At 57.0% G+C, this 21,918-nt stretch overlaps 2 protein-coding genes across 3 annotated transcripts in view; one reads left to right on the top strand and one right to left on the bottom strand.

Moving 5' to 3' along the window:
- Nucleotides 1-3,090: 3,090 nt before the first annotated feature.
- KCNK15 (potassium two pore domain channel subfamily K member 15) lies at nucleotides 3,091-8,246 on the top strand. The gene is made up of 2 exons (XM_032350567.1): nucleotides 3,091-3,474; nucleotides 6,640-8,246. Exons 1-2 carry the CDS (start codon nucleotides 3,192-3,194, stop codon nucleotides 7,347-7,349), a joined length of 993 nt encoding a protein of 330 aa, XP_032206458.1. The 5' UTR covers nucleotides 3,091-3,191; the 3' UTR covers nucleotides 7,350-8,246.
- Nucleotides 8,245-21,918, bottom strand: part of RIMS4 (regulating synaptic membrane exocytosis 4) — a 61,031-nt gene continuing 47,357 nt past the window's right edge. For both annotated transcript variants that reach the window (XM_032350568.1, XM_032350569.1), the window contains exons 3-6: nucleotides 16,239-16,351; nucleotides 15,897-15,998; nucleotides 15,261-15,400; nucleotides 8,245-12,751 (exon numbers count right to left, since the gene is read on the bottom strand). In XM_032350568.1, coding sequence (XP_032206459.1) covers nucleotides 12,533-12,751; nucleotides 15,261-15,400; nucleotides 15,897-15,998; nucleotides 16,239-16,351 — 574 coding nt within the window. In that variant the 3' untranslated portion in view covers nucleotides 8,245-12,532. The remainder of the gene's footprint in view (nucleotides 12,752-15,260; nucleotides 15,401-15,896; nucleotides 15,999-16,238; nucleotides 16,352-21,918) is intronic.

Below are 21,918 nucleotides of genomic sequence, written 5' to 3'. Positions count from 1 at the left end.
CCAAGGCCAGAGGAGAGTTCTTGCAACACTCACGCACCTAGAAAGTGGAGGAGCTGGACTGTGAGCCCAGTGTCAGTGGCCAGGACTCATTAACTGTCCCCGGAAAGCTCTTCCCAGCCCTTTCTCAGGCAGTAAATCCATGATGTTCCAATCCCCAGCCATCGAGACTGTGACCCAGGCTCCGGCTCCTCTGAAAGCTGGGCAGGAATCAGGAAAAGCAAACTTGCTGAAGCCACTTGCCAATATGGTCTCTGGGCCACAGAGCTGCAGTCCGGCTTTCCAGAGGGGTAGAGAGGCAAGTCCCCTGATTCGGCCCCAGAACTGAGTCAGAACACATGGTCTCTGGGGGCCTGGGGGTTTCGCTCACTTGTGATGTTTGAAACAGTGGCTAATGCTTCCAGATGGGCCCTCAGGGCCAGAGGCTGCCCTTAGCGCTTCCTGCCTACGGGCTCCTCCATCCTGACAATTGCTGAAATCATTTCCCGCTGCCGCTCAAAGAAATGATCACCAGCGTAGCGGCCTGAACACCACCCACGTGCCATCTCACCTTCTATAGGACGGGAGGGCTACAAAGGTCACACTGACCTAAAACTGAGGGACTTGCAGGACTCCATTCCCTTCTGGAGGCTCTAGGGAGGCATTTCCTTGCCTTTTCCAGATTCTAGAAGTCACCTGTTCTCCTTGGCTTGTGGCCCCTTGGTCCATCTCCCAAGCCAGCAACATCGGGCCAATGGCTTCTCAAACCTCCTAGGTTGTCCCTCTTCTGCCTGCCGTGTCTACAAATAAGGACCCTTATGATGACACCGGGCCCACTTTGATACTCCAGGATAAACTCCCACCTCCAGGTCAGCGGATTAGTAACTTTCATTCCACCTGAAGCCCTCCCTCCACTATGCTGTGTATCTTACCCTATTTATAGGGTCCAGGGAAGGAACATGGGCATCTCTGCAGAGGGGCGGGGCACAGCACCTTATGAGATAGGAACTTTTCTAACCCTGCAGCAGACTGAGATCTGAACCCAGGCAGTCATGCTGCAGAGCCCATGCCCTGAACTCCTACGGGCCGCTGCTGCTCATCTGTCCACAGTCACGGGAGGTGTGCTGTGCCAGACCCGGGTGCCGGGGAGAGGAAGATGACCAAGGTAGGATCCCTATCCTCCAGAGGAACACAGATATGGAATGGGAAAATCACAGTGCCAGGGGCCAAAGGCAAGAGGGCTGGAGGGCTGGTCAAAGACCAGCACGAAAGAAGGCCACCTGTGGGGTAGCCAGGGATGGCCACGTCCAGTAAACTGGGAGCTGAAGGAGGAACGGGGCATCTGTCAGCCATGCCTACAGTGTAAGGAGGCTGCTGTGACAAAATGCAATGATACCTGCAAAGAGCTTCACCGGGCATTTGGTTCCTGGCAGTCATTCAAGAAATGTGGGCTATTGAGTGTGATGGGAAGGGGACTGTTCTAAGCAAAGCAAGAGTTTGTGCAAGGAGCTGATAGTTCAGTGTGTCTGAAGCAAAAAAAAAAAAAAAAAAAAAATCACAAAGGGGCTGCTGGGAGAGAGGCGGAGGAGAGAGGCGGAAGTAGAGATGAGGGGTTGGGGGATGGGTGCCAAGGCTGCAGCAGAGACCACGCCACACAGATGCTCTGGACACCTGCAGGAAAGGCTGCCGGGTGCTTGCCCAGAGTGTCCACAAAGACCTACCCTGGACTCTGGTGCTGGGCGGCAGCAATGACCTCATTCCTTGGGGAGTGAGGTCAACGGAAAGCGGTCCAAGCACCCAGCTGTTCAGGCCAAAGACCCAGCGTCATCTGGAGTCCCCTTTTGCCCCCTACATCCAGCCCACCAGCAGGTGCAGCTGCTTCACGCATCAGGGTAAGACCAGCTGGGGTAACAGACTGAGCACATAGCTCAGGGGCTCAACACAACAGAAGCTCAGAATCGGTGCTCCTGGCATGGAGGCGGCCTTGCAGGGTCATTCGGGTGCCCGGGCTCCTTCCACCCTGTGTCTGTGCCTTCTGCTAAAGACTTTACCTCTCTTTACCTTTACCATTTACCATTTAGCCCATTTACCATTTAGCTACCTTTACCATTTACCATTTAGACTTTACCTTTACCATTCAGCCCACAGGTGGGGGCGGACAGGTGGAGGACAGCATGGGAGGGGGCTTATGGGCCAGGCCTGGGAGTTGACACAGGTCACTTCTGCCCACAGGCCACTGGTGACAGTTGTAAGTGCAAAGGAGGCTGGGAAATATGGCTAGCTGTGTGCACCCAGCCCCAGCTCCCCACCCTATTTCCCATCCATGGGCTTCTCCGTACCTCTGAGGCCGTGTCCCTGGTTGATGCCACCCCCCCCACACCCCCACGCTCCTGGACTACAGAGTTTCCTAAGCGGCCTCACTCTTAGCCTCCACCCCTTTACCATGGACCGCCAGGACACTCTTTTTGAAAAAATGTCAATCAGATCACTGGTGTGTGTTTGTTTTCCTGCTTACAGCTTTTCCGGGCTAATGGCCTGTAAGACCCTGTGTGAGGTCCCCTCTCTGTCCTCCTATTCCCTGCTCCTCCACCCCCCAGCACCCCGTTTCCCCGGTACCAGCTCATGTAGGTTCTCTGCTTAAAGGATTGCACTTGCTGCCTGGACACTCCATCCCCAGTCATCCCTTGGAGGCCTTTCCCACCACCTCGGTGGGGCGACGCCCACCTCCCCCAGAGACTAACTCCCTTCTGTCTCACGCTTGTCTTCAATGATCTTTGTGAGTCTGTTAGCCAAACCTCCTTTCTAGGATATGGGCTCCGGGTACCCCAGGATGGTAGTTTGTCCCAGTAGGTGCTCAGTAAAGTTCTGCTGGCTGACTGGCCCAAGGTCACAGGCCCATAGCGGTGGAGACCGGACATCTGCAGACCTGGGCTTTGGACGCTCTGATCCAGCGGTCGCTGCTGCTTAGAGACACCTGCGCCCAGAGCGCCGGCGGGTAAACAAAGGCAGGTGTCGCGAGGGGGCGGGGCAACGGGAGGAGCCCTCTCGGTCCTCCGCGCCCCCCCTCGAGGCCCCGCCTCCGTCCCCTCCCCCCACCCCCGCCCGCGAGTCCAGCGGCCCGCAGCCCGCTCCCGCCGCGGGGGCCGGAGGGCGGAGGGCGGAGCGGCCGTCGGGGCGCATGGACGGGCCCGGGGCGCGGGGCCCGCGGCGCCGCCATGAGGAAGCAGAGCGTGCGCACGGCCGCGCTCATCCTGTGCATCCTGTCCTACCTGCTGGTGGGCGCCGCCGTCTTCGACGCGCTCGAGTCCGAGGCGGAGCGCGGCCGCCAGCGGCTGCTGGCCCAGAAGCGCGGCGAGTTCCGCAGGAAGTACGGCTTCTCGGCCGAGGACTACCGCGAGCTGGAGCGCCTGGCGCTGCAGGCCGAGCCGCACCGCGCCGGCCGCCAGTGGAAGTTCGCCGGCTCTTTCTACTTCGCCATCACCGTCATCACCACCATCGGTGAGCGGCCCCGCGACGCGCCCACCCCCTCCACCCCGCTCCCCGGGCTCGAACCTCTTCTCTGCCCCTGCTCGCCTGGGTGGCTTTGGACTAGTCATTTCAGCTGCCCTTCGCCGAAGGGGGCCGGCGTCCCATGCGGGCGGGGCTGGGAGGAGTCGGGAGCTCACGTTCGCCCAGAGGTGGCACGCGGGACAGCTCAGGAAACCTCCGGGGGCTGGGAGACAGAAGGAGCGGGCCGGAGCGCGCGAGTGGCTGGAGATGGAGGCTTCCTTGCCTGGCTCTATCACCCTAGCTGTGTGACCTCAGACAAGTTGCTTAACCTCTCTGAGCCTCAGTTTCCCCCTCTGTAAAAAGTAGGGCTGCTAATAGGCCTCCCTTATCTTGGGACTGAGCTGAGATCATTATTGCCGAGGAGATAATGCATGCGGAAAGTTTTAGCGCAGGGTCTGACACACACAAAGCACTAAAAAAATAGAGATTGATTTTTGTATTATAATTATTCTGTTACTCCACGAGAACGGGATCTAGTTTGTCTTAGTCACTGCAGTGTACCCAGCCGAGCGCATAGTAGACACTCAATAAATATTTGTTGAAGGAATGACTGATTACCACAAGCTTTGGACCTCACCCTCGGGGATCCAGAGCAGTTTCTCTGCAGCATCTGGACCTTCAGCCGTTGCCATGGCTACCGTCTGGCTGGTACCTGCTGAGCAGAAGCCTGGGGAAACAGGAGAGGAGGGAAGCAGGCTCTGCAGGGCTCCAGGCCCGGTGTCAGGCCGGCCCAGGTCCCAGTTGTGGATATCTAGGCATGCCCCCCCACACACAACCCCAGAGCTTGGATCACCACTCTGGAAGTCCGAGCACTGGAGAAAGTTTTTTCATAATGTCCTTGCAAGTGGATGTGAGCTGTGGGTTAAAAGCCTGAGTTCTACAATCACCTAGCCCAGAGTTCTGTTCTCATCTCTGTTGCCTCCTATCTTCTCTGGCAATTGGATGTACCTCTCTGAGCCCGAGTTTTCTCGACTGCAAATGCAGTTCTTGCTACCTTACTGGGTGGTTGCCAGGTTTAAATGAGGTCAAGTGTGTAAAATGCCTGGCGTGGTGCCTGAGGCTAAAGAGGCACTATTAATTAGTAATAACAGTTCATTGTTTGCCAGCTGTGGGCCCAGCTCCCATTCAGCCCTTTATGCCCTCTTGTGTCAACACGGGCACCCCTGCTTCCCTACCTGGGCTCAGCCCAAGACTCTCTGTTGCCGTGTCCAGTGGGTGAGACCCCATCCACCCCTTCTGCCCACCCCCACGCTATCTGGAGACCTCTGGAGCTGGGTTTGGTCTTCTCTGCCCTGGGTTCCTGGCTGGCATCTGCGAGCCTGGGAAAGAGACCTACGGAGTGGAAATAGCCGGAGTTTTGCCTTTTCTGGCCACCTGGGGGCGCCAGCTTGCGCCGTGTGATCGGGGCTGCACAAGTCAGCCTTGCAGAGAGCCGGCAGGGGATCTTAGGCTGTATACACGGTTCGGTCTCTTGCCTTTTTTCACCGAGTATTTTTTGGTGATTTAAAAAAAAAAAAAAAAAAAAAAAAACAAACCTAAAAAACTGTGCCACCGTGGGGCGCCCGGGTGGCTCATTCAGTTAAGTGTCGAACTCTTGATCTCAGCTCAGGTTTTGATCTTAGGGTCTCGAGTCTCTTGACCCTGCATTGGGTTGCTTGAAAACCGTAATTGACCTTGGCATTATCCAACTGCTGGACTGGATAACCCCGTTGAGGGGCCGCCCCGTGCACGGTGGCCTCCACCCTGTAGATGCCAGTAGCACACAGCCACTGCCTCCCACTTGTGAGAAGAGGTGTCTGTAGACACAGGCAGATGTCCTTGTCAGGGACAAAACTACCCCCGCTGGAGCCACTGCTGTGCATCCCCCTTTCCATGGGCGCTTAGCTTGTCCAGTTTTCACCACGAGCAGCGATGCTTTGGTGATGACCCACGTGCCTCCCTCACTTTGCCCACGTGTGTACCTCATGGGACTGACTTGCTCCCCGTGGCACAGCACGGTTCCAGGGTTTGTGTATTTGAGTATTTCCATTTTGGCAGGTGGTGCCCATCTGCTAGAGGAGGGGTGTTCTTTTGGGGGAAGGTCCACCTGACTGTTCCTGGGTTATGGGCCCCTTTGAGAATACCAAGAAAGTGTTGGCGCCTCTCTCTAGGAATGTCATTCCCTGGCGATGGCACAGTGGTCCAGGATTCAAGGACGCCCAGTGGCGCATAGGTCCCCCTATGATAGAGAACATGTGCTACACCAGACTGAAGAAGGGCTTAGCAAGGGCTGGCTTGGAGCAGGATGTGGGAAGGAGAAGTAGACCAGGGGGCAGGGTGCAGGGCAGTCCAGAGGAGGAAAAACGATGAGATGAGGCATGAGGAGGTGGGACATGTGGGTTGGGGAAGCAACACGGGGTGAGGCTGGACCGGTGGGAGGGGAGTTAGATCCCTGCAGAGCTCGGACACCGCGAGAGAACTGGTGGATACTTTCTCCTGTGGGTACTGGGGCCCCGTGGAAGATTTTGCTTTATTTATAAATCAAGGCATAACTTACACAGTGAAATGCATCATTTTCCAGTGTAGCAGCCTTCTACGACTTTTGACAAATGAAGGCCTGACAGGTAACTGCAGCCACCACCAAGACATGGTAGGCTTCCATCACCCCCAAATTTGTCTTGCCTCTTTCTGGTTACCCTTCCTCCAGCCACCAGGACTGGCAACTACAGATCCCTCTCTGTCCCCATAGTTGTGCCAGAATATTTGCAGGATGTCATTTCAGTGCAACCATGCAGGATGTTGTCTTTGGGCTTGGCCTCCTTCACTCTGCCTAATGCAGCTGAGAGCCATCCTTTGCGGCAGCAGGTAACCCTAGCTCATGCCTCTCTGTTCTGAGCAGAACCGGGCTGTGTGGATGGACCGCAGGCCCTTTGCCCTTCCCCGGCTGAGGGTGGATGGGTTGTTTACCGTTTGGGGCGATTAGGGATAGCCACCCAAGGGTTCAAAGGCGGAGATGGCCTAGTTAGAAGCCGTACTTCAAGATGCTACACAGGCTCCGGGGCTGAGGAGGGAGCCCAGGCAGGGTGGCCATGGCCGGCGCTTACCCCCACCCCCCACCCTCTGTTCTCCCTCCAGGGTATGGCCACGCCGCGCCAGGCACAGACTCGGGCAAGGTCTTCTGCATGTTCTATGCGCTCCTGGGCATCCCCCTGACGCTGGTCACCTTCCAGAGCCTGGGCGAGCGCCTGAATGCGCTGGTGCGGCGCCTCCTGCTGGCGGCCAAGCGCTGCCTGGGGCTGCCGCGGCCACGCGTGTCCACCGAGAACATGGTAGTGGCCGGGCTGCTGGTATGCGCCACCACCCTGGCCCTCGGGGCGGCTGCCTTTGCGCACTTCGAGGGCTGGACCTTCTTCCACGCCTACTACTACTGCTTCATCACCCTCACCACCATCGGCTTCGGCGACTTCGTGGCGCTGCAGAGCGACGAGGCGCTGCAGAGGAAGCCACCCTACGTGGCTTTCAGCTTCCTCTACATCCTTCTGGGGCTCACGGTCATCGGCGCCTTCCTCAACCTCGTGGTCCTGCGCTTCCTGGCGGCCAGCACCGACGCTCCCGAGCGCGCAGCCCGGCGCTCCAGCCCGCTCCGCCTGGGGGCGCCCGAGAGCCGCGGCCGCTCCCCGCCCCGCCGCCCCACCCGCACCCGGGGCTCCACCTCCGTGTCCTCGCGCGTGCACCAGCTGCAGATGGGGGCCTGCGACAACCTGGGCTTCTCGCCCCCCTCCAGTCCTGGGGCTGTGGGCAGCGGCGGGGCGGGCAGGCTCCCGGCCCGGCGGAAGTCCATCTGACAGCCCAGCTCTGGCCTGGGCCCGGGGTCACCTGTCCGTGCACCCTCCTCAGAGCTCGGAGAGGGGTGAAGGGCTGTGGCCTCCAGGCCGTCTTCAGCCACGGGCAGTCTGTCCTTCCCTTTTGTGGCCAGCCCCTAAAGCCGCACCATAAGCACGAGGGCCACGCTTCAGCTGCCCCGTAGGCGCAAATCCCTTGTGGTTCAAATTGTTTCGGGAAGGCGTGGCCACATCAGCACCCCCCAGGAGAGGCTCTCCACCAGCCCGCCCTCTGGAGTGGGAACAGGTGGCCATTTTTCTGTTGCGAGAACAGGCAGGTTTTCCGTGTTTCAGGGGAGAGAGGCGACCTTCAGCACTGGAATCAACAGTGAGGCCAGCCGCTCACAGCGCCAGCAGCACAGGGATCCGTGGTCGGCAGGAAACATCTGTGCAGTGGGGAGGAGTGGCAAATCCGGACTATTTAAATGATCGTTCATTCTCTCGCTGTTTGGTGTAGAGTGGAACTGGCCCATGTGTGAATGCAGCACACCCTCCCCTCCTCCTCATCTGCTGCTCTTCATCCTTGGCCATGCCACCTCAGGATGAGGGGGGCCTTGCTGACAACCCCCACACCCCTGGGGCACCTGGACGCAGCATCCTGCTGTGGGAAGAGCCCTCGTCTGGGACCTGCCCATCATGTGACCTTGGGGAATATCATCTCCTACCTGGGCTTCAGTTTCCAGCTCTGTAATAGGACCGGAATCCGCCACCCCCCCTCCGCCCCAGCCGCCGTGCATCTCTAGAAGGTTCCGCGCCCACAGTGGGGCGTGCTGGCATCCTGCAGCATCTGCTCCTTCACACACCCAACTACCCCTGGCTTCCCAGACAGAACTCTCAACACAAAGCAGAGCGAGCCGGGTTAGAAAAGCCAAAAACTTTAATTTTCAACATGAGCTACATGGTCATAAACACAATGCAACGTGAGCCGCACCCGCCCAGGGGCCCCGGAAACCCTCCCTCCCCAAAATCCCGAGCAGCTCCTGCTCCCGGAGAGGGAGTGAGGGAAAAGCGGGCGGATGGAAAGGCCCCCAGCCTGAGGACCCCGGGGTCCGGCCTCCCTGCCACCCTCTTAGGAGGCAGCCGTGGAGTGAAAGGGTTCAAGATGTGCTGCCTGAGGCCCCAGGTTCAAGTCTCCACTTTGCCCTCACAAAGTGCCACTCCTCATCGCTGGGAGTGCGGTGGGCACAGTCCGCCTCCCCCACAGGGCGTGTGAGTCAGACGTGGCGGCTTTCCGTCCACTCTGAAGTGCTGCTATACAGACAGGGGGCCCTCCCAGAGAGCCAAGGGGATCGTTACTGGGGAGCGGGAGGGGGCATGGTCCCCTGGGCCCGGCACAGCGCTGCTGCTCAATAAATAAATGCAGGTGGCCTTGCCTGACGCAACAGCTGTGCTCCAAAGGGGGGGGGGGGTTGCTCAGCGCCGCCTCTCAACACTGAAGGGTGCCCAGCAGCTCCTGGTTTAAGGAACTGGATGGTGAATCAGCTTGTAAAGTGTGTAACCACCCCCTACACGATCTGCCTCACCTCCTACAGTTCTCCAGTGCTGGAGAACTGAGTTCTAGTCCCGACGCAGCCATGGCCCCACAGTGGGACCTTAGCTGATGCCTTCCCTCCCCGGGGCCTCAGCTCCCTCCTCGCTAAGGTGGGCTGAGAATACTGGCCCCCTTCACTGCCCAGGGGCTCTTGGGAGCGTGTGCTTGACGTCAATGCACTTTGAAAGCAAAAGTCTGAGAAGCACAACAGGAAGGTCAGATATCGTTATATCTGAAGGCGTCGGGAGGCTTCAGATTCGGTGTACCACGGCCTCCTCGCTCCCACCCAGCCCCAGGCAGGAAGTGGTGCTTCTCACATCCCTCAGGTTGGTCCTATGGGGCTATGGCCCCTCCTGCAGCGGGAGCCTCTGCTCAGACAGACTCCGAGGCTTAGACCAGATCCCGTGTACCCGAAGTCAGCTGGACCAGACCTCAGGAGAGCTAAGTCTCTATGGCAACTCTCTCCCCCAAACCCGGGCCCTCGGAGATGGAACCAGGCAGGGCTGGGTGGCCCAGGGCTTAAAGGCCCCAAATACTTATCAAGGCAGACCTGCCTGGTCAGTGGCTTCAGGTCCCAGGAAGGAGCGAAGCAGGACAGAGCCCCTGTTCTGTCCCCATGGATCATTTGTTGAAGGGTCTTGGGCAACTCACTTCCTGATTCCAGGCTTTAATTGCCTCACCTCTCAGAGGGGCTACAGGGTGCCCATCTTTTCTGGGCCACTGAGAGGTTCTACAGAGAGAAGGGAGGAGAAAGTGTTGTGTGAAACGGCGGCCTCACTGGGTCCCACTCTGGCTGCAGCTCAGCCTGGGGTTGGAGAAGACCCAGGCTAGGGGGCGCCACTGCATTCCCAGGTGATCCCAGAGGCAGGCCTTGCCTGGCCTCAGTCCTCCTCTGTAAAATGGACTTCACCAATGGTCCCAAAGGCCCTTTCCCATCTGTATGAAAAGCGGATTCTGGCAAAGGGAAATGGAGACTTCCTCCCACAGTACCCTTGCGTGTGACTTTTGGCCCAGTGATTGAGAAAAGAATCAGCCCCTAGCACGCGGCTCCCAAACCGCTACGGTGCCCCGTCTCTGCGCCTCTCCAGGAGGAGTGTGAGTGCGCCGAGGGTCAGGCAGCAGTGGGGACAAGCTAACATTGAGAACCGTCACCCCCTCCCCCAAAACCCCATCTCTTGGTGAGGACAGACAGTGGTTCCCGCACTAAATGGTCAGAGCCCCTTGGAAGCAGGGCACGTGCTCACAACAATTAGACAAAGAAACAGGGCTCCAGCCCCACCCCACCCCACCCGAAGGTGAACTGAGATTTCACAGAACAAACAAGAAAGTCAGTGAGGGGGGCCCTCGGTGACCACCCCCAGATGTTGTTATTGCTTTGGAGCGCGTTCTCTCTTTATAAAGGCTGTGCGGACCCTGGAGGGTAGGCTCTGGCCGGGTGGGAGGTGGGGGGGCACCGAGTCCTCTCGCCCTCTGTGTGGGACAGCCAGGCTCTGCCCCGTCTTTGAAAAGCTACCCCTGAACAACCCGAGCAGTGACGGCTAGAGAGAGAAGGCGCTCTCCTGGCTCAAAATATTCCAAATGGTGAGTAATAAACGAACAGCGGAGAAATCACACTGGTTAAAAAAAAACAAACAGGGGAGGGGCTGATTTGGGGCCTCAGATGGGAGGCCCTCCAGGGCCCTGGCGGCCTCCTGCCCCAGCCTTGGGATTCCACTCAGCACAATCCCAGGAAGCTCGGGAGAGCTCATCGAGAAAAGAAAGGGGCATCTCCGACTCCCCTTCCCCGTGCAGCATGGGAAGCTCCATGGAGGCAAGATAACTCTTCTAGAACGTTAAAGGCTCCCCAGGGCTTAAACAGGCAGAGAGAGGAGGGGAGGGCGGGCTGGGGAGGGAAGGGGTTCCGGGTGGAAGGAATCGCCTGGTCCACAGCCTAGAGTGAGGCCGAGGAGAAGGCGGGACTGAACACAGCTGGGCCTCCAGGTGGAAGACGGCCTCGTCTGTCCCACAGAGCCCAGACCTCTCCACCGAGGCCCACAACCCTCAGGAGTGCTTCACAAATAAAACCTGTATCAAGGATAATACATCAGAACGTCTGAGTAGAAGGGGCAGCTCCAGCTACAACCCTGGGGGTGGGGGGGGAGGGAAGGGGAGGAACGGAGGGCCTCCCACGACCCCGGCTCCAGGCCCAGGCCCAGGCCCAGACCAGCAGGGAGACCGCCACCCCCTCTCCGCCCCTGTCCTGGAGCTCTGTAAGGATTATATGCAAGCTAAGAACAGGCCCCGGGGCCTGGAACACTAAGTCTACCCAGCTAACTTGGACTATGCCCTACACAGCAGGGACTGGGTAATGAGGGGTGGTGGGCTGCTGGGTGCCTCCCAGGGGGAGGTGGCAGAAATGTGCTTCTATAAAGAGGGGCCAGCCTGTGTCCTCCCAGCATGCAAAAGGGCTTCCGTAGGCCTCGGGGAGGGCCGGGCCAGGAAGGCAGCTACCCAGGCCTGCTTGAGAAGGAATCTCCTGATTCTTACACTCATGAGCCAAGGTAGTTGAGGCCAGGGCAGTGGGTTCTGCCCTTAGTATAGGATGGTTTGTTTAAAAAGACTAAAATAGGGAAGCTCTGTTGCCTCCCCAGACCCCTAGCCTGGAGGCAGAGGGGTAGACAAGAAGACCTTTGACCTCATCCAACGAGGAGGGATTCTCCTAATTTGAGAAACCCTTGCCTTGGCACCACCAGTCCCAATTCCGACTTTACTCAGACTCCCTCTCCAATCCAGCATCCCCAAAATTCAGAGGCCGTGAGCTCTCTGGAGTTGGGGTTCTCAAAAATCAGTGTCCCGCAGCCCCTTCACCAAAACGCAGACCATCCAGTTCTTTCCAGTCCACCATTTTCAAATGAGCTTGCTGCGGTCCCACGGAGCAGGGCACCCTGGGGGTCTGTGCCAGGCCCAGGGCACTGCCTCCTTTCCTTTGGTCCCTGCTGGACCCCAATTCCTAGAGCCACCGGAAGAGGGGCAGGCAGGAAGGGACAGACAGATGGACTCAGACAGGCTGCGGCAAAGCTCCTTCCACGGGCAGGAGGAGGGAGGCCAAGCTCCTCATCAAGCGGGAGGCTCTGGGCCCCCCGGAGCTGGCTCCGGATCCTTGCAAGGCTGCCCCATCAGCTTTGGGGCAGGAGTAGCTGCCTGAACCCGGTGCCGCAGGAAAGACACTTGCTGGTAATTGGCACCATGGAGATGGCCGCTGGGTTCTGGACTTGGCTCCGGGCAGCGAGCTTCCGAGGAGGCGAAAAGGGGGAGCAGTCGGACAGTGTCTGGGACAGGAGGATGGTTCGCTCTGCCACCTCAGTCTCTCCTTTCTCCGGATTGCAGCCACATCCACCAGGGCAAGAACCGGCCAAGTCAAAAGTGCAGCCAATCCCGTTGGGAGAGGGAAGGTCTCAGGGGATAGGAGGCAAAGAGTGGGTGAGGAGGGGCCCTGGGGGGCAGGTTTCCCCATTCTGCTTCCCCACTGTGGGGGAGAACCCCATCCTCCTCTGTTCAATGTGCCCCTGGGCCTGGGGTCCCAGGTTGGGGCTGGGCGTTCTCCAGGCCTTGTCGGGGGGCCCCCCCAACCCCGGCCCTAAGATCGCTCACCACAGGGCCCCACGGTGCTCTCGAGGGACAACTGGGACGCCTGCCGGAGCAGGGGCCCCGCAGCCGGGTCCACCATGGAGGAGGTGGGGAAGAGCTTGTACCAGCCCACGGCGAGGGTGGTCAAGTCCAGCTCCTCCAGTAGCACACGGGCCACACCCATGAACTGCTTCCGCTCCATCCGCCCATAGTTCCCCCACACGATCACCTGCGGGGCAAGAGACACCGTGGGTCAGACCCTGCCAGGGCTGCTAACAGGTCCAGAACCAGACTCCAGGTCACCCCCACGCCCGCACCTCTGAGTCCTGTGGATGTTACCGTCTTAAAATGGCTCGAGCCTGACCATGTTTTCCTGGCTCTGGTGCCACGGTTACTGTCCGCCTGGACGACTGGCTTCCTGCCCCCCTGCCTCCCAGCCAGCCCTCTCCACTCCACCTTCCACACCCTCCTCTGTCTTGGATGCCAAGCCTTGAGGGTTGACCCTACATGGGGAGTCCCCTGCCTGGTCCCCGCTACGACTCCCACCAGGCGCTCTGCTTCCAGATCCTTGGAAACCCCCCACGTGAAACCAAGTTCTTATAAGTGGCTGACGATGCCCTTTCCTGTGTCCAACAGCCTCCTTTCTGCAGTGCCTTCCCTGCTGTGTGGTTTACACTGTCTCGGGGCAGCCAGCTGGGGGGTTCCTGTGCTCGGGTCCGTCCCCTCTCTGAAGGTGGGCCGGCTCAGCCACCCCATAGAGCCTGTCAGAACGCACGCACGGCTTCCAGGCTCAGACACACATTGGTCCTGATCCCAGTCCTGGCTTAATGGTTCGGGCAAGGCATCTAACATCCTGGGGTCTCCGAATTCTTGTTTCTAAATGAAATTACCCCCAGTTTCCTTCGCAGGTAAGGAACAGAGGAGTGGATGTGAAAGTTCCCTGTGAACTCTTAGCAGCTCCTCTAGCACACGGGAGGGGGGAGATGAGAACAGTGTGAGCCCATGCCCCCATGCACAGTGTCGGACTGCCCCAAGGTGATACTGGCCTTAGAGGCCATCTTCGCAACAAAAACGCTCGTTTCAGTTGCTTCAACTGGGAGAAGCTAAATCACTTGCCCGAGGTGGCCCCCTGGCAGCTGAGCAGGAGCCCACCTCTAGTGCATGCATGGATTCATTTTAAACTGGAGTTGTGGGCTCAGCTGTGTTCCCCCCAAATTCATGTTGAAGCCCTAGCCCCCAGAGTGCGACCGTGATTTGGAGACAGGGCCTTAGATTCAAATGAGGCCATTAGGGTGACCCTAATCCAGTCCCACTGGAGTTGTAAGAGATCAGGACACATGGAGAGGCCATAGGGGTACACGTGTGCAGAGCAAAAAGACCACACGAGGACCCACAGAGGGAAGGTGGCCGTCTGCAGGCCAAAGAGAGAGGTCTTGGAAGAAACCAAATACCTTGGTCTTGGGCTCCTAGCTCCAGAACCATGAGAAATTTCTATTGTGTGAGTCACCCGGTGGGTGGCACTTTGCCACGGCAGCCCCCGCACACTACCACAACTAGCATTTGGACCTCGAGTATAGTGCCGGTGGGTCTGTCCAGCTCTGGCAGTGGTCAGAGCACTCCGCAGCAAGGACCCCTTAGGCTGTCGGTCGCCCCGCCCCCTCCACATCCCAGGCAGGGCGTTCTCCAAAGCGTCTTCTCCAAAGACACCCAGGCCAGAAGGCACGACCTTCCTATAGCGGACCCGATGTGGCCCCTGGGTAGTCTTCTGGGGTTCGACATTGTATTTACATGCCTCTAGGCTGGAAGACTTTCCCCAAGCTTTTCTGACAGGGACATACAGTAAGAGCTTCACAGCGTCACGGGGTGCAGACAGGGGATTCCCAAAGGAAGCAAGAGCCTCACCAGCGACCACTTGTCTCCGGAAGAACAATACATGTTTCCTTTCTCAGTCCAGCCCATTAAACAAGCAAACAAACGTGTTGCGAGCCACCACACAGATTTCACAGCTCAACGGATGGGTCTTAACCCTCGTGTTGAAAAGCTCTGCCCCAGACAGGCCCTGGGCTTCCCCGCTGGGTGGAAGTCCCACTGCCTCAGCCCCTTGCAGCGGCCGGGCCTGCCCACGTTTGCTCTGCCTGCCCCGGTCAGAAGCAGGCAGGGAGGCATCAGCTTGAGCTGCCCAAGCCGCGGCTCTGAGACGGTGGACACGTGGTTCCCACAGGCGTCTGACCTGGGCCCTGTCGACGCCCGCGATGGGCGGCTACTTCCAATTCCTCGTCCGAGTCAGCCCGAGGACCTCCTAACGACCAGGAGACCCTCGTTTCTCTGGCCCCTCACCGCCTCCCAGCGGATGATCTCTGTGCTCCAGGCCAAGCCCCGGCTTCCAGAGCCGGCTGCGCTGACGTGAACCAGAAGGATGGTAGCAGCCACGCGGCATGCTCCCTGTGGGCCAGACTTACACTTCTCTTGCACGAAGTACACATGCCACTGTCACAGGGATGTTCCCTGGAGGTAACACAGGCACCCCCTCACCCCCCCCTCCATCTTACAGAGGAAGCAGCTGAGGCTCAGAAAGGAACCTGCTCCAAGCTAGCTGTACTGCGGCACTCAGACCAACCACAGTGCTCCACTCCCTCCAGCTGCACACCGCGCCCCCGCCCCGCCCTCCCCTCCTTCCAGGAGTGCCACCCCCCCACCCTCGAGAACTGCGCACACACCCCTGCCCCAGGGCCCCTCACCTGCAGGACTTTGCCCTGGGGGCTCTCAGGAAACAGCAGCACCTGGTTATACAGCGGGTCCAGTGACTTGCGAGCGACTTTGGTCTTCTTCTTGGCAATGCAGACGCCGTTCTCCAGCAGGTAGGCCTTGATGTAGGCCGCTGAGGACAGAGGCCAGGAGGTAACTTCCAATCGGGCCCCAAACGGTGGGCCCATGGCACAGCAGAGGGATGCTGCCTAGTCACTGCTGGGGGTCAGGCTTCCCCCCTCTGAGGTTTGGGTAGGCAGCCACAGGGTGGGGACAGCCTGCGTTGGGCAGTTGCCTGCACTGACCTCTTCCTTCTCTCAGTCCCTGATTTGCTCGCCCCTTCCCCAGCTTCCACACTCATCACGGACACAGCTGCTCAGCCTGACTGTGCCAAGGCTGTCCTCCAGAAGCTCAAACCAGTGGAGGAAACCAATAAGGTCAACTGACAATCTCAAGTGCGTCCTCAGAACAAACCCTAAACCACTAGTCCCATGTGAGTCACTGGGGTCGGGACAAAGGGGTCCCCCTGTAGTTGGGCCCAATTTTCTCTCTTCTAGACCCAGATACTCTTCAGGACCTCCTCCCCGACGTCCACCCCTGCCTTGCAGAAAGAAGGGCCGTCCCCACACCTGGCAGTGTCTTGGAGCCTGGCTTGGCCGTTAGTCCCCGAGCCTGGATGATGTCCACTTCGAGCTGGCCATTCCGCTCCTGCAAGCCGATCTCCACGTCCCCTGCAAGAGGCCCCAAGTAAAGCGACTGGGAAGTAGCTTAGAAGCTCACCCAAGGGTTCAGCCCCTCCTCTCTAGAGAAGAAACCCCCTTACCCTGCTCCCAGCGCAAACAAGACCAGAAACAACTCTGACTGCTTGAGGGCCTGGCAGGTGGGACCGGGCTCTAAGCTGGGTGCTCAGTGGATGCAGCCAAGGTAGAGGGAGTGAGGGGAAAGACCTGGAATGGTCTCGGGGCACTCACCCATGGGCGTCGTGGCCAGGGTCTGGCGGCCCACAAACTGCGCCGGCCCCATGCTGCCGAGGAAGTCGCTGAACTGCGCGTCTGACGCCAGGCAAACTCCCCCGTAGTTAAGGCTGTGAGAAAGAAGGAGGCGACAAAACCAAATGTTCCCCGGCTCTGACTGGGGACTCTGATGACTCAGGTAGTCACCTCCAGAGCTCCTCTCAGTCCCCAGGGATTCTGCCCATGTCCACCTGCCGGCCACGGGCAGACCTCGTTCTCTCTCTCCCTCCTTCCATGTTCATGGTCCTAACACCTCCACATCATCTTCAAAATTCTCGTTCTTAGCTTTTGTGTCTTGTACCATCCCCTCACCTCCCCTCACCAAGCCTCGGGCTCCACCTCCGTGAAATGGGTCTGATGATACCTGCCTCTTGGGGTGGTTGTAAGACGCGTGGGAGGTGATGCTGTCATGCCTGGCTCCCGGGGCTTAGCGCCACGGTGCTCACTGTGTGGTCCAAGGACCAGCGGCAGTGCCCAGGAGCTAATCAGGAACAGATCTGCACCCCACTCCACCACTACCTGCTGATTCAGTCTGCCTTTTAACAAGAGCCCCAGCAGACCTGTCTGCACCTGATAATTTGAGATGCAAAGGACCCATGGCTCAGCCTCAGCGGCCTGTATTTGTTGCTATTATGGGGCTGCCCAAAGGCCACTGCCCTTTCTGTTGGGAATGAGACCTCAAATCTTCTTTGAAGAGCCCCCCTCCCCAAGGCACCAATTCCCATGGGATAGAGCAGAGCAGGCCCCAGGGTCCAGGTGTGAGCTCAGCCTGGCCGATCAGTACATTTCTTCCCTGGGCCAGAGAGCTCTGCATGGCCCAATTCAGGCCATAAGAATCTAGTTAGGAAACTTCCTGTGAACTGTGGGGAGTGAGAAGCTCTCTTTTCCCACCAGACTCGAACCTCAGACAGAAGACTGGAGCCATCTCATTACCATCCGGAACCCAAAGAAGGAAGCCATCAGACAGGCAGAAGGCCTTGAGTGAGCTCCTGGATCAAGCTCTACCTGAAGCAAGATACTTCAACTCTTTTCTGATTACATAAGTCAACAACAACTATTATTATTACAAATTATTATTATTTTGCTTCAGCCCATTTTAATTATGGTTTTTCTCTCTTATTTCTGAAATGGGAATAATAATGTTCCCATTTCCTAGGTCTGTTGTATTAAATGAGATGAGTACTGTTATCTTTAGGAGCAAAGCCCTGGCAGCCCACTTCCTCATCTGACCCTCACTCCTACCTCAAGAGGTTGGTGGCTCAGATTTACCACCACTATTCAGATGAAGAGGAGGAGGTCCTGCTCCGCCTAAAGCCACAGAGCTCCCAGGGAGTCAGCACTTGAATATAACACTTCCAAGGCCAAGCCCTGGTGACTTTCCACCTGGGCAGGTCCCAAGAACACTAGTGAACTTTTAACAAGTGCCTATGGTGTGCCAGGTTGCCCAGAAGCAGCCAGGGAGGTCCCTGAGCAGGAGGAGGAAACTGCATTGGGGCCTCGGGGGCACAGCACGCTTGGTTCACTGCCAGAAAGCACCCCCCACCCCTGCCAACCAAAGCTTCCCCTCTTCGGAAACCTGCTGGGATCTCAACCTGAAGGAGCAAGACGAGCTTCCAAGAGCTTCCAAGGAAGGTGGGGCTTGGGGATGCACTCCACACACATGCCCCCTCCTGCTTCTGAACCACCGGTGCCTTTCCCAAGAGACAAGACCCTGCACACTAGGAACCCACCATTTTGCTGGGGGAAATGTGTTGCTCCTGAAGAAATGACCAAAGAGGACAATATACCGAGTCACACCCAGTCCCTAACCCACCTACTCCGGGCTGGGTACCCCAGTCCCAAGGGCTTACTATGTGCCAGCACCCCTTGGGGCTCCAGGGCTTATTGATTCCTGTCCTCATGGGCCATACCCTCTGGTGTGACTTCTGCAGTGGATCTAGGGAAACAGGCATGATTTTATTGAGCCAATAACATCAAGGACACTGGGGTTCAGCGAGGGAAAGCCACTTGCCTACGGTCACACAGTAAGAGGGTGGAGAGGCCGAGTTAGAACCCAAGTCAGCCTGTGGAAGACACCTTTCAGGCGGCTGCCACGGCATACAACACCTTCCCCAGTCCAGGACTGGTCCCAGGATGTGGGGTGAGCTCCCAGAAGCCCGGTATGCCTCAGTGTGGTGGAGGCTCTCCTCATCTCTTCCTTCGGGAGAGACATCTCAGTCTGTCTCCCAGCCTTGTAGCCAAGGCTGGCCCTGTGAGCTGAAGGGGTATAGGCCCCTCCCAGGCCCGTCCCCCATGCCGTCTATTGTGCCAGTCCCAGCCTAAGGACAGTAACGCCCTAGGCTAGAAATGTCTAGAGCACTCAACTGGGCCCCCGCGTGCCTGCCACAGACCTACCCCCTCTCCAAACCAGTGTGAGGACTGGACCAACCCTTGTGGTTCTTGCTAAGATGGCAAGATACATCAATCACCAGGGAACTTTGTTGTTGTAAACAACAATCACCAGGGAACTTTGGAGAAATAAAGGCTTATAACCTACAAGACCTGAGAAACTGCACAGCACACCTGGGGCTACACAGCGTGGCCGTGGGAAGAGGGAAGGGGGCGCGAGAGAGCGCACGGACCAGGGGTTCTGCTTTTGTGGGGGTCCAGGGTGGGCGCCTAGGGGTTCAGGGCTCACTCTTTAGTGGTGAATTTAAAACGTAAGAGCAGGAATTTAAAGCATGGGAAGAGAAAAGACAAGTGGCCCAAATGGTCAGTTACCGAAATCAGTCAAGATCTCTAAAACAAAAGAGCCTCAACCGTGGAGGAGGTAGCCCCGCTCTTTGTGTGGCTGACAAATTTGTTTGCCTCTTTGAAATGAACGCCTCAGCAGTCAGAGCTGAAGTCGGGCACTGGCATTACAGAGACAAAACAAAACCAAACCAAACCTGCCAGGGCTCACAGGATGCCATCTCACACCCATTGAAATGGCTACTATCAAAAACAAAATAAAATTAAGAAAACAAAATAACAAGTGTTGGCAAGGATGTGGGGAAATTAGAATCCTTTGCACTGTTGGTGGGAATGTAAAATGGTACAACCGCTCTGTAAAACAGGATGGCAGTTCCTCAGAAAATTAAAAATAGAATTACCATATGATCCAGCAATTCCACTTCTGGGTGTATGCCAAGGAAATTGAAGGCAGGGTGTCTGAGACACATTTGTACACCCTTGTTCATGGAAGCGTCATCTGCACTAGCCAGAAGGTGGAGACAACCCAAGTGTCCATCAGAGGACGAAGGGTCTATACATACAATGCACTATTATTCAGCCTGAACAAGGAAAGACATTGTGACACATTTTACAAATGTGTAAAATTTGTAATGATGAGTCTTGAAGATGTCATGCTAAACAAAGTAAGTCAGTCGCAAAAGGGTAAACACTAGATGTTTCCACTGGTAGGAGATATTCGAGCAGTCAAATTCAGAGACTGAAGGACGGTTGCCAGGGGCTTGGGGCTGGTTGGGGGGAGGGAAAAATAAAGAGTTCATGTTTTCTGGGGACAGAGTTCACTTTAACAAGATGAAGAGTTCTGGAGGTGGACGGTGGTGATGGTCGCACCATGTGACTACTTAATGCCACTGAACCAACACACTTAAAAATTGTTATGATGGGGGTGCCTGGGTGGCTTAGCCAGTGAAGTGTCTGACTCCCGATTTTGGCTCAGGTCATGGTCTCAGAGTCGTGAGACTGAGTCCTGTGCTGGACGAGGAGCCTGCTTAAGATCCTTTCCCTCTGCCTCTCCCCAAAACCCTTCCTCTCTTTAAAAAAAAAAGGTATAATGATGGGGAAGGGGAGGGGGTGGCTCAGGTTTCCAGCTATGGAACCCTAAGTCCCAGGCGGAGTTGTCCCATTGCTATGTTGTACGCCTGAAACCAATGTAACGCTGTGTCATCTCTACTTCAATGAGAAGAACTGTTACAATGTTGGTATCTTGTGTATTTTACCACAATTCGGAACCTCCTATACCTTCTCTCCTCCCCCATCGGGGACCCTAATGATGGTGAGGCCACAAGAAAAAGGGAGTCTGGGCCCAAAGACCAGAAACACCTGCCCTGAAATTGACATGAACCAGAAACGAACGCTGTCATTCAGTCATCGACTAAAGAGGCCGGTTATGGTGACTGGCTTTACTTAAATACAGGGCCCCTCTCCCCTGGGCAGAGCTGACGGATCCACGGCTTAGACGCCTGACCCAAGCTCACACAAAAACTCTCTGGGAAACAAGAAAAGAGAATCCCAGAGACTGAAAGTCATGAGGATGGAGCCCTGTGCGTGGCCCTCCCGAAGAGCCCCGAACCAGCCCCCCAGGCCTCACTGCTCATGCTGCTCTCTCACCATGGGCGTGCCAGGAACTTCTCTCTCTCTACTCAAGTTACTGGCAGGCTTGATGGCAGAATGATAATTGGACACTGTAGCCTGACTATTTTTCCTTTTCCTGATCTCCGACCATCCCTGCCGCCCTCTTCCATTCAGGCAACAGCTTCAGATAAGTGATGAACCAGTAGAAGGCAATGAACAAGCTGGTCAGATTCTTGGCCTTTGAGTTGCAAATCCAAGAAGAAACAGACTTAGAGGGATACATGCAAAAACCAGGCTGTCCTGTCCCCAGATACATGGCAACTCCCCAGCCCCAGGGAGCAGCAGAAGTCAGGGAAGAGGGGAGAGCAGGGATGCTGGAGGGTCGGTCCTCAGGGAAGGCCTGGCTCCCTGGACGGGGCTGGAGGTGCTGAGACCCATTGGGAACCCCCACACAGGCCTGAGGCATCTGAAAGCAGAGGGGACTTGTGCTCATCCTTCCTATTGGATGGAGCTAAGAAAAGGGCATGATGCTTTGCAGAAATGGCTGCCTGGTGTCTTGTCAAGTGAACCTGTGAGTCTGAGGCTGTGTGTGTCCCTCCAAGTCCAAGAGAAGCATATGTTCCTGGCACACCCGAGAGAGGGCCAAACCAAGACAGGCAGAGGAGTACTGAATCCAAGCAGTCCGGCTTCTGAATCTATTATCTCAGCAATTATGCAACAGTCTCACAGAGAGAGTATGGGGGAAACAACTTAAATATCGAGGGATAGAAATGTGTATCTATTATTCTTGCAAAGATCCTTAATTAACATCAAAGCTAAGACCTAGACTCTCACGACTGGTGACATGGGCCTTCCTCCTCGGCCTGGTCTCTCTCTCACCCCGTGCTCCCGGCCATCTGTGGGGTCCAGGCTCCCTTTGTAAGGAGAGTCTGGGCTCCAGAAGCCCAAGAAATAGTGGTGCCTCTTAAGCTCCAAGTGACTGAAAGGCCCAGCCTCCCAGGCAGAGCGAGGCTTCTGCAGCCTGAAATTGAAAGTTCCCTCCAACATCACCATTGTCTGCTCCTCGGTTCCTGGTGGGATTGTGAGCAGACAATGGGGAACTGGCAGGCCTGGTAATTAGCAGTAATTGTTTATAATATCTGGGCGGCTGCCTGATTTCCCATCCCAGGGTGCCTCGCCGGCTGCCAAGGAACCAGGCAGATGCCCCAGAAGCCCTGAACGGGTTATCACATCCTCCATGGGGTTGGAGGAAGGAAGAAGGGATAGTGGCAGGTTCCTGCTGGCCTGAGGGTCGACT

Source organism: Mustela erminea, chromosome 7 (genome assembly GCF_009829155.1).
Source record: "Mustela erminea isolate mMusErm1 chromosome 7, mMusErm1.Pri, whole genome shotgun sequence".
NCBI classification, from domain to species: Eukaryota; Metazoa; Chordata; class Mammalia; order Carnivora; family Mustelidae; genus Mustela; species Mustela erminea.
The sequence above is the reverse complement of the archived record's forward strand: the minus strand, read 5'-3'. Positions and strand labels throughout refer to the sequence as shown.